Source organism: Telopea speciosissima, chromosome 5 (genome assembly GCF_018873765.1).
Source record: "Telopea speciosissima isolate NSW1024214 ecotype Mountain lineage chromosome 5, Tspe_v1, whole genome shotgun sequence".
NCBI lineage: Eukaryota > Viridiplantae > Streptophyta > Magnoliopsida > Proteales > Proteaceae > Telopea > Telopea speciosissima.
In genome coordinates, this window is record NC_057920.1 from 62,250,054 (window position 1) to 62,263,428 (window position 13,375).

The following is a 13,375-nucleotide window of genomic DNA, read 5'->3' on the forward strand; positions in this document are numbered from 1 at the left end:
TGAATATATGTTTCCAATGGCTTGGATTATCCAGTAACTGTTTCACAGCTTTCCTTTTAAGCTCAGGTTTGTCATCTTCTCTGTCTCTGTCTGCCTCTAAATCATTTCATTCACTATCAGTAATTCATAGTTATCTTTCTTTTTTTTTTTTCCGGTAATAATTCATAGTTATCAATTATTCACCTAACTTTTCTCTTATATTTCCAGGTAAAATGTTGAAAGATGGTGTGTCGGACTTCGGAGTACTTTTATTGATTCCGTTTCACTTGCCTGAGGATGTTTCATTTTGGTAACTTATCCTCTATTTCTTTTTAGTCATTTTCACCCTTTGATAATTTTTATGAGAGTTTATCTAGTTTGGTTATTGAATTTTCTCTTCCCTTTGCATCTTCAGTTTAAGGTTCATTTCCATGCCTTCGTGTGAATTTCAACAAATTTTATTGCACTCCCTGTACTACTCAAACCTGAAAATTCTATGTCTTATAAGTATGTTACTTTGGATGCTAAAACAAAGTTGTGTTTGACAAGCAGGGGACAGGATTGATAAAAGCAGCTGAGGTTATCTCCACCATATGACTAGAATAAGTTGTTTTGGCAGGAATTTTCTGGGATTGATGATTGTTCTATGCAAAAGCTACTGTGGAGGATTTTTGAAGTATTGTGTGTAGTAGTAATGAAATGGGTTGGAGTATCATGTCTTTGATTTTTGAGATTAAGAATCATAATTCTGAAATCTTTTCCATTTATCAGCATTCATTTCATTTCTAGATATTTCAACTTTTTTGAGTCATCTGGTTGTAAAGTTTGCTTTAATAACTTCCTAGATTTGTCAAGGTTGCAGGTGCTTTTTGTAATTTGTGTGGCTTTTCAATGAAGTGATTGTCGTTTGAGAATTATGAACTAAGCTATCGTAGTCTTTAATTCTTCATAGCTCTACATCTCTTAACTCACTTCAGTAACAGAGAGTATTGGTTCAAATGCCTCTGCTTCTATGTTTTAAAATGAAACCTCAACTAAAAAATAAGCTAATTAATGAGGCAGGAGTATGTGAAAAGTTTTGAAGATTAATGTCAGAATCATCCATTTTAGCCCCTCTCTAGTTCTGGTTGCATCAACTTCAAAATCAAACCCAACAGTCCAGAATAAGCCATTTAGTATCCATATTCTCTAAGAGGCATTTTAGCAAGTACATGACATGCACACAACCATGCACTCAAATGAAATAGGGTTTCTATCTATTGAAAATCTCAAGAAGACTTACTAGTTAGAATGTAAGAGAAGTTCGACCCGAGAACCAGAGAACGCCATAGAGATCTTCGTTCCTTGTTTAATCAAAGAGCGGTAGATGCCATTCCAATCAAAGACCCAACTGTATCTGTTTCTGGTTTTGGCAATGTCTCTCAAAGAGGTGTTTTTATACGCACAATTTAGCCCAATTGAAGTCCCTGCTAGGATTATGCTCCTCAGCTCACCTCTTCTTTTAAGGATCTTAGCAGACTCAATTTTCAAATCCCTGAAGTGAAAGGTCATATCATATCGGATTGTAATTCTTTCTATCCTTGGATTTCTAATGAATATTGGTAATAAATATAACAAACATATCTGCCATTAGAAAAAAAAATGGGAAAAAGTTCTCTGTCCAGGAGTGTGGCCTATGCCAGCACTCCCATGGGTCTATCTCTCTCCTCCCCATGTGAAAAAACACCTCTGCCCACTTGTTTTAATGAGGAGATAGACACATGGGAGTGTTGGCGTAGGCCACACTCCCGTACATAAAACTGCTTCCCAAAAAAAATTTGGGAAATTATTAGTGCCACTCCCTGACGTTTGCCTATATTTTAAGGCACACCCACTAACTACCATTATATCAACCACTACCCATTTTTAAACGGTGTTAATATATGAAATTTCTTTGACCAATATACCCTTCACAAATAAAAACATAAAAAAAATCTATTCCTAAACAAATTTCCTATTTTACCCTCCCATCTCCACCTCCACCTCCACTTCCGCTCCCACTCATTTTCAGCCACTGCGGCCCTACTACGTAACCTCCACTCCCACTCCCCACTGCTAACCCCCACCACCACCCATCCCTGCTACTCGCTCCCATCCCTAAACAGAACAATACGAGCAAAAACTAACCCCCCAACAACTGAAAGCAAAACCAGAAAACCACTTCCACGATTCTGGTTCTAGACCAAACAATTTTCTTAGAAGGTTTCTGCTTAGGCAGAGACGCATCCCTCATCGACAACGAGTATTACCTCTACTGCTCGGTTCAAAAGGTTTAATTAAGAAACCTGAATTTGTTAGAGTTATTATCCAATGTCTTTACTCCCTGGGCTATAAAAAGTCAACATCTCAATTGGAATCTGAATCTAGAATTTTTTACAAATCATGGAATTCAAGTTGCTGGAATCCCAAATTCTTAATGCGAATTGGAATGAATATGTATCACCACTCTTGTTGCACTTGAGGATTTGGTAGAAGAAATTCGAGCTTCAGCTTCTTAATCTTCAGGCAGTTTATCTGGAGTGCTTGAACTGTGGAAGCAACTTGGGGCTGCGCTCAGAGGTGGGAACAATGAGAGGGAGCAGATCATTAACCAGCTGTTGACGGAGATGGACTGCTTCTCTGGCAACAGCGGCGTAATCGTCCTTGCTGCTACCGACAGGCCTGGTGTTCTTGATGCAACTTTGCTAAGCCCGGCAGAGGATGAGGAGGAGGTGGAATGGATAAAATAGGGTATGATGAACATTTCAACCACATAAAGCTCCCTAGTTCTCCCATCTAATTAGTACTGCAAAGATGCATCTCTCATTGATAACAAGTATTAAATGAATTAGAAAAGAAGCTCAGGAGAGAAATTACCAGGATCTAAACTGACAGAGGAGCAGAGCTAGGGCTTCAACATAAACCCAACAGTGAATTAGAAGAAGACAAAGCAACCAGGGAAGCTTCATTATTTCTCTCTCCATCTCGCCACCTCTAATGACTTGTTTTAAGAACTATGGCTTGCTCTGTAAGGTTTGTTGACAGAAGAGTGAGAGAAGAGGAAGGGGGCTCAATCGGAATCAGACGAGAAGAAGATGGGGGCTCGCCGCTGCAACTCGAGCTTGTGATCAATTGAGAGTAAGACTTGGAGAGAGAACTCGCCTCTGCAACTCAAGCTTGGTCGAAGAACTAAAGGATGCGCAATCCGGGGTGAAGAAGATGTTGCGGTGGATTTTCCAAGGTTGTCGGTGAGTGTGAGGAAGAAAAGGGTTTGTGGGTGTTTTAATGGAAAGGGTAGATTAAGTACTTTGCCAACTAAGAAGGGTAGAATTGTCTTTTAAAAAATATTAAATATCTGACATCACCATTTAACAGCTTTTAAGTTTTAACTAACGGTAGGGGGTCTGTATGGAATTAGATTGGTAAAGCAGGGAGTGGTGCTAATGTTATGGTAGTTAGTGGGTGTGCCTTAAAATATAAGCAAACATCAGGGGGTGGCGTTGATAATTTTCCAAAAAATTTAGTCCAAATACCTTCATTATCAAAATAATCTAATATCTTCAAAAGGAGAGAGACAGGCACACCGCCCATGTGCGTTAAGTCAACAGGCGGCATCAATGGGGTCATTGGACGGAGAATCTAAGACGAAAACCTACCTGCTCAAACCTTGAGAAGAAGGAATCCACTTATAATGGTAATTTCTCAAATGGAAATTTCATTCTCATCACTTGACAAGTTATCCTATATTTAAAGAACGCCTATCCTAAGCTAGTCATTCTTTAAAAATATAAAAAAGGCTGGGAAAAGGAGATAGGTTTACGTTCATGTACGTGAACGTACGAGAACAACCCATGGGATGGATCCCATCTGAACGGCTCAGAGCTGTTTTCGTACGTTCACAAGCCCAACTCGGGGAAAAAGATCATTTGTGGGCAGTCTTTTTCCTTTTGTTTCTTAAATCTAGATTAGGGGCTGATGCCCTGTTAGGATTTACCTAGTATGGTGTGACCCTAATTGGATAGTGTCGAGCTGGGTAGGATTAGGCTCGGTCCAAGGCCACAACCAAGGACCGGCCGAGTCCTACCAGGGCTAGGAAGTATTAAGCCCAAGCCCGCCTTGCAGGCTCAAAAACTGTGCCTGGGCCTTGTTCGGGTTCAAGGTGATTAGGTCGATTATTTGTCCCAAATACCAGCACCAGAGATTTACTGGACTTGGGGGTCATGATGAACTGTTGTCCAGGGATGATAAAGGTTTAAGAACTTGAATCGGTCAAAGGATTTTCCTCCAATTGTAATTGAGATCTAGATCGAAATCAGCAAAGAATTTTTTTTTTTTTTGGTGGTAAATAGAGGATTTATTGAGATAAACTGTGTGAACAAGCAGTGGCATCAGGCCTTAACGAGTCCTGAAGCCACGAGGTGGATAGTGGCCACTCTGTCAAACATACACATGACAGGGCCTTCCGAGCCAAGGTGTCTGCAACATGGTTGACATTCCTTGGAACATAAAGAAAGGAAACCAACATGAAAGATCTAGCTAAAATGAGAATATCTTCCAGGATCATTTTGACCTCCAGGTGTGGAATCCTCGCAGGCTATGATAATAAGTTGATAATCTCCAGACAATCGACTCAACTTGAAGGTGTGTGATGCCTGCTTGTAGAGCAGTGGAGAGAGCCAACCTGACGGCAAGGCCTTCCCCCTGGCGTATCGAGGAGAAAGGTTGGGGGAGTGAGATGGCCTTCTTCGCTCTGCCTAGCAAGTCTCTGAAGATCACTCCCAACCCACCCTTGCTATTATCGTGTGGTGTTGTTGCATCACAGTTCGCCTTCCAATATCCTGCAGGGGGTGGCTTCCACACCGTCACAGGTGGTTGTGCTACAATTGGTTCCTGGTTGGTTGGCTCAACCATCTGTACTACTGCAAATTCTTTGTAAGCTTTCTCCACAACCTGGATAACTTCATGCACAGTCCATTGCTTCTTTTGAAAAACCTCATCGTTTCTAGCTCTCCAAAGGTACCAACAGATGAAGGAGGCTTGGGAGAGTGACTGTCTTGTCGTCTTCTTATCTTGTCTGTGAAGGATGTCCCAACTACTTAACCAATCTGCAAGTCTTGGCTCCCTATCTACTGGCGGCGAGTAAGAGAGTGAGCTGCCAAACCATACTACTCTAGCAAACGGGCAGTCAAAGAGGAGATGATCCACCGATTCACTTGCAGCTCCACATCTCGCGCAAGAGGGGTTAGTTTGAATTTGTCTTGAAGAGAGTCCTTCCCCAGTCGCCACTCCTCGGTTACATGCTCGCCAGATGAAGGTTGTAATTTTTGGGAGAGTTCTAATAGCCCAAACTCGATTCCAAACTCCTTCTAGAATAAGATCCCACTCATGAACACGTGAACTTGACGAAGCTGCTGCCTCTCTCTCTTCTCTCAGTTTTGAAAGTAAGCAATATGCAGATTTTACACTGAATCGGCCATCTTTTGATGCCCCCCAAACACATGAATCTGGAGAGGGGAAGAGGCTGAGTGGGATTTTGATGATAGCTTGTATATCTGCATGCTGGAAGTGTTGTCGTAGCACATCCATTTTCCAAGTTCTTGAAATTGGGTTGATGAGATCTGCTACCCATGTTAGTGAGCACCTATCCGGCCTTGGATGCTGGATTTTCCCATTTGGTGTGGATGGAATCCACTTATCACTCCAAATATCCACTTGAGTACCGTCCCCAATGCGCCAAATTAAACCTTCAAGAAGAGTGTTCCTGCCTTCCAGTAGGCTACGCCACCCCCAGGATGGTTTATTGCCCAATCTGGCATTAAGAAAATCTCCATTGGGAAAGTAGATTGACTTGATGAATCTTGCCCAATGTGTTTCAGGGGAAGACCAAATCCATGCAGCTTTTGCCAATAGTGCTTGATTTTGAATTCTGGAATCTTTAAAACCCAAACCACCACGGCATTTGGGCCGGCAGAGCCTGGACCAGGAGATCCAATGCAATTTTCTTCCTTTTTCTGAATCCCCCCAAAAGAAATCTGCAGCTGCTTTCCTAATGTCCTCATGGTGTGAGATGGGAAGTTTGAAATGTGTTCCTGCATAATTGGACATAGGAAAGATGGTAGATTTGAGAAGAACCTCCTTGCCAGCATGTGAGAGAAATTTATTTTTCCACCCCTTCAATTTGCTCAAAGTTTTGTCCTTCACTTCCTGGAATAAGAGCATCTTAGAAGAGCCAAATTCCGTTGGGAGGCCTAAATATTTTGATGGGCCCTCGCCGTATGATACTTTTAGCACCCTTGAGAACCATCTCTTAAACTTTTTATGCGTATTAGGGCTGAATGGAAGTGCAGACTTGTGGAGATTGATTGCTTGCCCTGATGCCTTGCAGTAAAGATCTAAGCAAGATCTAAGAGAGGTAATCTGCTGCAATTTTACCTGAGAAAAGAGAAGGCAGTCATCAGCGAATAGAAGGTGTGTCACAGGCTGACCTCTATGTCTTACTTTGATCCCTTGAACTCCCCTTGCTCCTCCGTTTGCTGAATCACTGCAGAAAAGGCTTGTGAACATAGAATGAAAATAGCTGGAGAAATTGGGTCACCTTGCCTGATTCCCCTTGTTGGTTGAATCGAGCCTTTTACTGCCCCATTGACCAGGAGATTGTACGAAATCGAACGTATACAATCCATTACCCTAACCACCCAAAAATCATTGAAACCCATTCTCCTAAGCATAGCCTCAATAAAATCCCACTCCAATCTGTCGTAGGCTTTGCGCATATCCAACTTTAAGGCAAGAAACATACTCTTTCCTTTCTTTTGCTTTTTTATGTAGTGGAACATCTCACGTGCTACAAGTATATTGTCTGAAATAAGCCGAGAAGGGATAAATGCCGATTGTGTTTGAGAGATGAGCTGATGGAGAGCACCATGTGGTCTATCCGCCATTAGCTTTGTAATGACTTTGAAGACAACATTACACAGACTAATTGGGCGGAATTGATTAGCCGTTTCTGGTACCTTGACCTTTGGAATTAATGGTCCTTTTGTCTAAAATACACTACAAAATGTGTTTTTTAGTCGCAGTTTTTTCCGTGGCAATTGATCTAAGAACCGTGGTAAAAGATTATTCGCTGCGGTTTTAAAACCACGGTTCAACCGCGGCCAAAAGTAGTGCCGTATTTGAAAAGTGGGCTATCCCCGTGGTTTTTGCATCCGCGCGTGTATTTTGTTTTTAGCCATGGTTTTCATAAACCGCGGCTATAAAGGTGGTTGTACATCTACCACGATTGTGTTTTTAGCCGCAGTTATCTATAACCGCGGGTATAGAGGTAATGATACATCTAGCCACGATTTCTATAAACGTAGTATATTAGATTTTTCTCCCCAACTTTATTTTTTATATATTTTTATAAATTTATTTATTTATACCACGGTTTTATATACCGCGGTAATACTAAATGAGTTGTTTATATATACCCGCGGTTTTATAAAACCGCCGCTAATATTAATACTTTTTTTTAAAAAAAATTTAGCTTTTGCATTTCTCATTTTCAATACCTGTAATTACATTTACCATCAAATCACATTCAAATCACTCATTGCATATCTCACATCCACCCACACATTTGTTATAAACATCATTTCTCACACTTAGTTCTCAAACAAAAACAAATAACCATTTAATCTTTGAGTTCTTGTAAGTTTAGACTCTCCACACAAATAAAAATTGATTAAACTAATAAGAACAGAGAGTATACTTGATCCAGCAAAAGGCCCTATCTAAATGGAAAAATAAAACATGGTTAACAAAATCTTGTTGTTTAGCTTTCCCTCTCCTTTGGTCCAAGAACACCTGCCATAAAGAGAGGCATTAGTAATTTGAATAAGTTAGTACAATAGAACAAATATTACAGAGATCTACATATATATAATTGAAGTTAAAAATACTATCAGAAAATGTATACTTGATTGACCTCAAGAATCATTAAAAGTCCTGGCCTTAACTATCATCACACACAAGTTGTGGTTATATAGTCTTTAGCAACTAGTTAAGGCTTGTTGCTATTTTCATATATTAGGAAATAATTATGCATATTGGGCGGAGGTGGGTCTAATTGGTGAGACCCTAAAATTGTTTTATCAGATGCAGTTTGAAGGTGTGCCTCCAAATTTGGCATCATGGAATTCAATTGTCCTGGGATTTCTGAGAAATGACCAAGTTGATGAGGCCAAAGACGTGTTTTCACAGATGAGGTCTACTCGCATGCTACCCAACTTGATTACTTAGACTACTCTTATCTCTGGTTTAGCCCAAAAAGGACATTGGTATGATGCAATCCTATTTTTCCAGGAAATGCAATAAGTGGGTATCAAACCCAATACTGTAAGTATTGTTTGCATGCTCTCAACTTGCACAGATATAGTGTCATTTAGGTATGGAAGAACAATTCACGGGTATGTTCAAAGGCATGAGCTCTCCTCATGCATATCCGTTGCAACCTCTCTTGTGGACATGTATGCTAAATGTGGAAGTATAAATCTGGCTAAGAAGGTTTTTGATACAATCTTAAGAAAGGAGTTGCCTTGCTACAATTCGAACCTACAAGCGTGTGAAGAAAGACGAATTCCAATTACCGAAACCCGCTTCTATAAATAGTGAAAATAAAATTTCCACTAGCCCAAGACTCACAACCGAAAAATTGAAGAAGAACAATAATATTACTCCAATAGGATGAGAGAAGATAAACTTTTTTTTAGATACAGAGATGTTGGGCAATGATGACAAGCTTGCACACAAGGTAATATGGTTGATTGATTGATTCGATTGAATGGAGAAATGGGGTTCTTTATAGGTAAGTGAAAGGAGAAGATCAAGGCAATTGATCAACTTCCAAGATTGAAGTTATGTGAACCGAGAAATATGAATGGAGAAGGTGGAACTTGGAAATGATGATAGGATGGGAAAGGGTCACTCAATGGAATGGATGCTCACATGGGAAAGGAAGGCTTACGTTGGGAAATAGGGACATAAGAAAGAGGTTTTGACTAGGGAAATGGATGGGTGGAGGGTGATGTGGGAAATGTGCAAGCAAGCTCAAATATCAAGGCACACACACAAAATACATAAATTCCTCACTACATCTCTCAAAAATAAAAAAAACAAATAATTCCAAAAGTTAAACTTTAAGATTTAACACTCCCCCTTAAAGTGAACTTTTGGAAACAAGCCCAAGTTTGGCTTGAAGATTTTCAAACGGTCCTTTTGAGAGTGACTTTGTGAAGATATCAGCAACATTTTCTTTGCTCCGTACCTCCAATACATCAATGGACCCATCAAGCACCTTCTCGCGAATAAAATGATGCTCAATCTCAATATGTGTAGTTCTTGCGTGACACACCGGATTAGTAGCAAGTTTGATGGCGCTTTGATTGTCACCAAGAATAATAGTAGATTTGTGAATGGATGCATAAACATCTTCGATGAGCCGACGAAGCCAAATACATTCTTGGGCAGCAAGTGTGGATGCCTTATACTCCGCTTCCATAGTAGAAAGAGAAATTGAATCTTGCTTTTTGCTGCACCATGAAACACATCCTGAGCCACAAGAGAACACATACCCAAAAGTAGATCTTCGATCATCTAAGTCACCACCAAAATCAGCATCTGTAAACCCAAGTAGAGAAAAAACAGTTCCTTTGTTATAAAGGATTCCCATGTCACAAGTGGTATTCACATACTTCAAAATTTGCTTCGCCGCATCCAAATGTGGTTTCCGTGGTTCTTGCATTTAGCGACTAACCAACCCAACGGAAAAGGCAATATCCGGTCTTGTAATAGTCAAGTAGATGAGATTACCAACAAGAGCGCGATAATGATGGGGATCAGAAAGAAGCTTACCTTCCTTACGCCTAATCTTTATGTTGGCATCAAGAGGAGTAGAGCACAGCTTGCTTGAATTAATCCCAAATCTTTCAATAAGCTTTTTGGCATATCCCTTTTGAGATAGAAAAATGCCATCATTCACCTTTTCTACTTCCAAGCCAAGGAAATGATTTAGTTCACCCAAATCTCTCATTTCAAACCGAATAGAGAGTTCAGCCCTAAGCTTTGCAACCTCCCCTTCATCATTGCCAGTAATAATCATATCATCCACATACAATAAGACAATCATGTGTAGTGATTCCTGCTTCTTAACAAAAAGACTAGAATCTGAGTTAGAAGCAAAATATCCACAAAAATGTAAGTACTCAGCAATCTTTCCATACCAAGCCCTTGGAGCCTGCTTTAACCCCTAAAGAGCTTTCTTGAGTTTGCAGACATGATTAGGATGAGAAATGGAAACATACCCAGGTGGCTGGTCCATGTAAATGTCCTTTTCAATTTCACCATATAAGAAAGCATTTTTTACATCAAATTGCCATAGCTTCCATCCAAGAGATGCCGCCAAGGAGATCACAACTCGAACAGAAGTCATCTTTGCTACCGGACTAAAGGTTTCCTCATAATCTTCTCCATATCTTTGAGAAAAACCCCTTGCCACAAGTCTTGCTTTGAACCGATCATCACTTCCATCCGACTTCCTTTTTATTTTGAACACCCATTTATAAGTAACGGGTTTCACATCCTTGGGCTTTGGCACTAGGTCCCAAGTTTCATTTTTCATGAGAGCTTGCATTTCTTCATTCATTGCAACCACACATTCTTGAGCACCTTTTGCTTCATCAAAAGAAGAAGGTTCATTTTCATAAATAGGTCCAGCAAATAAACACTCAATAGTACTTACCAAGTTGCCATCCCGATATCTGATCGGTTTCACAACTTGCCTTCCAGACCTTGTGACTTTTGGAGCATTTGCTACCTCCATAGTAGCATCCTCCTCTTCTTGTGCAGCATGAAAATTATTTTCACTCCCCCTATCTTCATGCTCTCCTATAGCTGAAGAAGAAGAACTACTAGTCATCACTGGTGATGATGATTGACTAGACACTATAGGACCTGAGGATGTGATTGGCAAGCTAATTGCCATTTCTTGTTTGCTCTCCATTGTTACTGAAGCACCATAATTACCAAGGGCAGCACCACCTGGGCTATAATAAGAAGAGATTTCATCAAAGATTACATCACGAGAAACTTTAAATTTGTGAGTTTCTGGATCCATGCATTTCCACCTTTTTCTTTTTTCATCATAACCGATGAAGATACATTTTTTTGCCTTGGCACCCAATTTATACCTTTGTGAATCTGGAATGTGAATATAACAAATCGAACCAAAGACCTTAAAGTCTTTCACATTAGGCTTTTCCTTATACATCATCTCATATGGAGACTTCATCTTAATTGGGCTAAGAGGAACCCGATTGATAACATAAGCTGCACATGCCATACCTTCTGCCCATAAGGCTTTGGGTAAATTTTTGCCATATAGCCAGCTTTTGCATGTCTCCGAAATGTGCCGAATCTTCCTCTCGGCCACGCCATTTTGCTGAGATGTGTTGGCACATGTGAATTGCCTTTGAATACCATGTTTACTACAAAAGCGCTCAAACTCATCAGAGGTAAACTCTCCCCCATTATCGGTCCTCAATCGCTTGATTTTTCTATCAAGCTCACCTTCAACTTTTTCTTTAAACTCCTTGAACCTAGAGAAAACATCTGATTTTTCTTTGACAAAGTATACCCATGTGAACCGGGTAAAATCATCAATAAAAATTAACATATAGCGGAAGCCCGAAAAAGTAGGTGTGCGTGAAGGACCCATCAAATCACTATGAATAAGATCCAATGGTGATTTAAATCTAGTGAGAGACCTATCAAAAGGTAGGCGATGTGCCTTACCAAATTGACATCCCTCACAAACTACTCCATTACCGAAGGTGGTAAGGTGAGGTAACCCATCAACTAGATTTTTATTCACCATGACTTTTAATTTATCCATACTTAGATGCCCCAATCTAGCATGCCAAAGTGAAGTATTATCATTTGTGCTCATCTTATCAACATAAGAAGTAGAGGCTGATAATTCAAATAAATCTTTTACTCTCTTACCGGTATGAACAACGTCCGCCTCAAGTTGGGAGATATTCCGAAGAAACTTGACGTCTTTAGGCCCGAACAAGACATAGTGGCCGGAATCCACTGCATTAGTCACTGAGAACAAATTCTTTTTCATCCCTGGTACATGGTACACACTTTTCAGTGTGATTGGATCATGATCAACACCTTTGAAGATGATAGTGCCTTCTTTCTCCACCGGATGAATGGTGTTGTCCGCAGTGACAACAGCATCATTACCTTCATAGTGTTGAAGGCTAGAGAAGTTGGAGTCGTCGCCAGTTAGATGATGACCACATCCGGAGTCCACGATCCAATCAGTCTTGTAATTGATAGTGGCACAAGCATCAATTGAGGTAGTTTCTGCTACAAAGCAACTACCCCAATCTTCTTCAGATTTGTCATTCTTTTCAGCTACATGGCCACCCTTTAATTTCACTCTGCAGTTCTTCTTTATATGTCCAAGCTTACCACACCGGTAACATTTGAAACTTTTTTTGTTTGAATTCCCTTTGCTTGAGGATTCTCCATCATCTCCATCTTTTTTTTTCTCTTTTTCATTCTTGCAATTTTTCTTACTTCCCAAGAATAATGCATCACCTTCTCGACTAGAAATTGAACAACCCACCATTTGTTGAGCTAGAGACTCTTGAGAAGAAAGAAGATTCTCTAACTCTACCAAGGATGGCTCTTGAGCCCACCCTTGAATAGATGTAATGAACGGGATATATTCCTTCTTTAAACCACGAATGATATGACGTTTCATTCGTGACTCAGAAATTGGTTCTTCCGGATCGAGAGAGGAAATTTCAGAACAAAGGTTCTTAATCTTTAAGAAAAATTGAGAGATGGAAAGATTACCTTGAGAACTATTGGCCAACTCATTCTCCAATAATTGTAACCGAGCAATATTCTTTTTATTGAACAACCCATTGAGGGTGTTCCATATATCAGATGCCGTCCTACACCCAATGATATGATCAAACAAATCATGAGCAATAGACCTCTTCAAAATGAACTCGGCCTTTGCATTAGAAATCTTCCATTTCTTCAATGCATCGGCATTTTCTTCCGTGGCTTCTGGTGCCACTCTAGTATCACCACCAACAACCTCCCACAAGTCTTCACCAAGAAGGTAAGACTCCATGCATGACCGCCATACCTTGTAATTGGATTGATTGAGAGCCTCAATACCAAGCCCGACAACCCTTCCACTTGAATCCATTTTGGAGCAGCAATTGAGCTTCTTCACCAAGAGAATCTTGAAGACACCAAGCTACCACTCTTGTAGCTATGATACCATGTGAAGAAAGACGAATTCCAATTACCG

At 40.2% G+C, this 13,375-nt stretch overlaps 2 protein-coding genes across 2 annotated transcripts; both read right to left on the reverse strand.

The window, feature by feature from the left end:
* Positions 1-9,196: 9,196 nt before the first annotated feature.
* LOC122663218 (secreted RxLR effector protein 161-like) lies at positions 9,197-9,781 on the reverse strand. Its single transcript, XM_043858913.1, has one exon. It carries the CDS (start codon positions 9,779-9,781, stop codon positions 9,197-9,199), a length of 585 nt encoding a protein of 194 aa, XP_043714848.1.
* Positions 9,782-10,165, reverse strand: LOC122663220 (uncharacterized mitochondrial protein AtMg00810-like). Its single transcript, XM_043858914.1, has one exon. It carries the CDS (start codon positions 10,163-10,165, stop codon positions 9,782-9,784), a length of 384 nt encoding a protein of 127 aa, XP_043714849.1.
* Between the last annotated feature and the right edge of the window lie 3,210 nt (positions 10,166-13,375).

What these genes read in the sequence shown, in the direction of transcription:
- LOC122663220 (XM_043858914.1), bottom strand. Translation starts at nt 10,165, where the DNA reads ATGATTGTCTTATTGTATGTGGATGATATGATTATTACTGGCAATGAT.
- LOC122663218 (XM_043858913.1), bottom strand. Translation starts at nt 9,781, where the DNA reads ATGCAAGAACCACGGAAACCACATTTGGATGCGGCGAAGCAAATTTTG.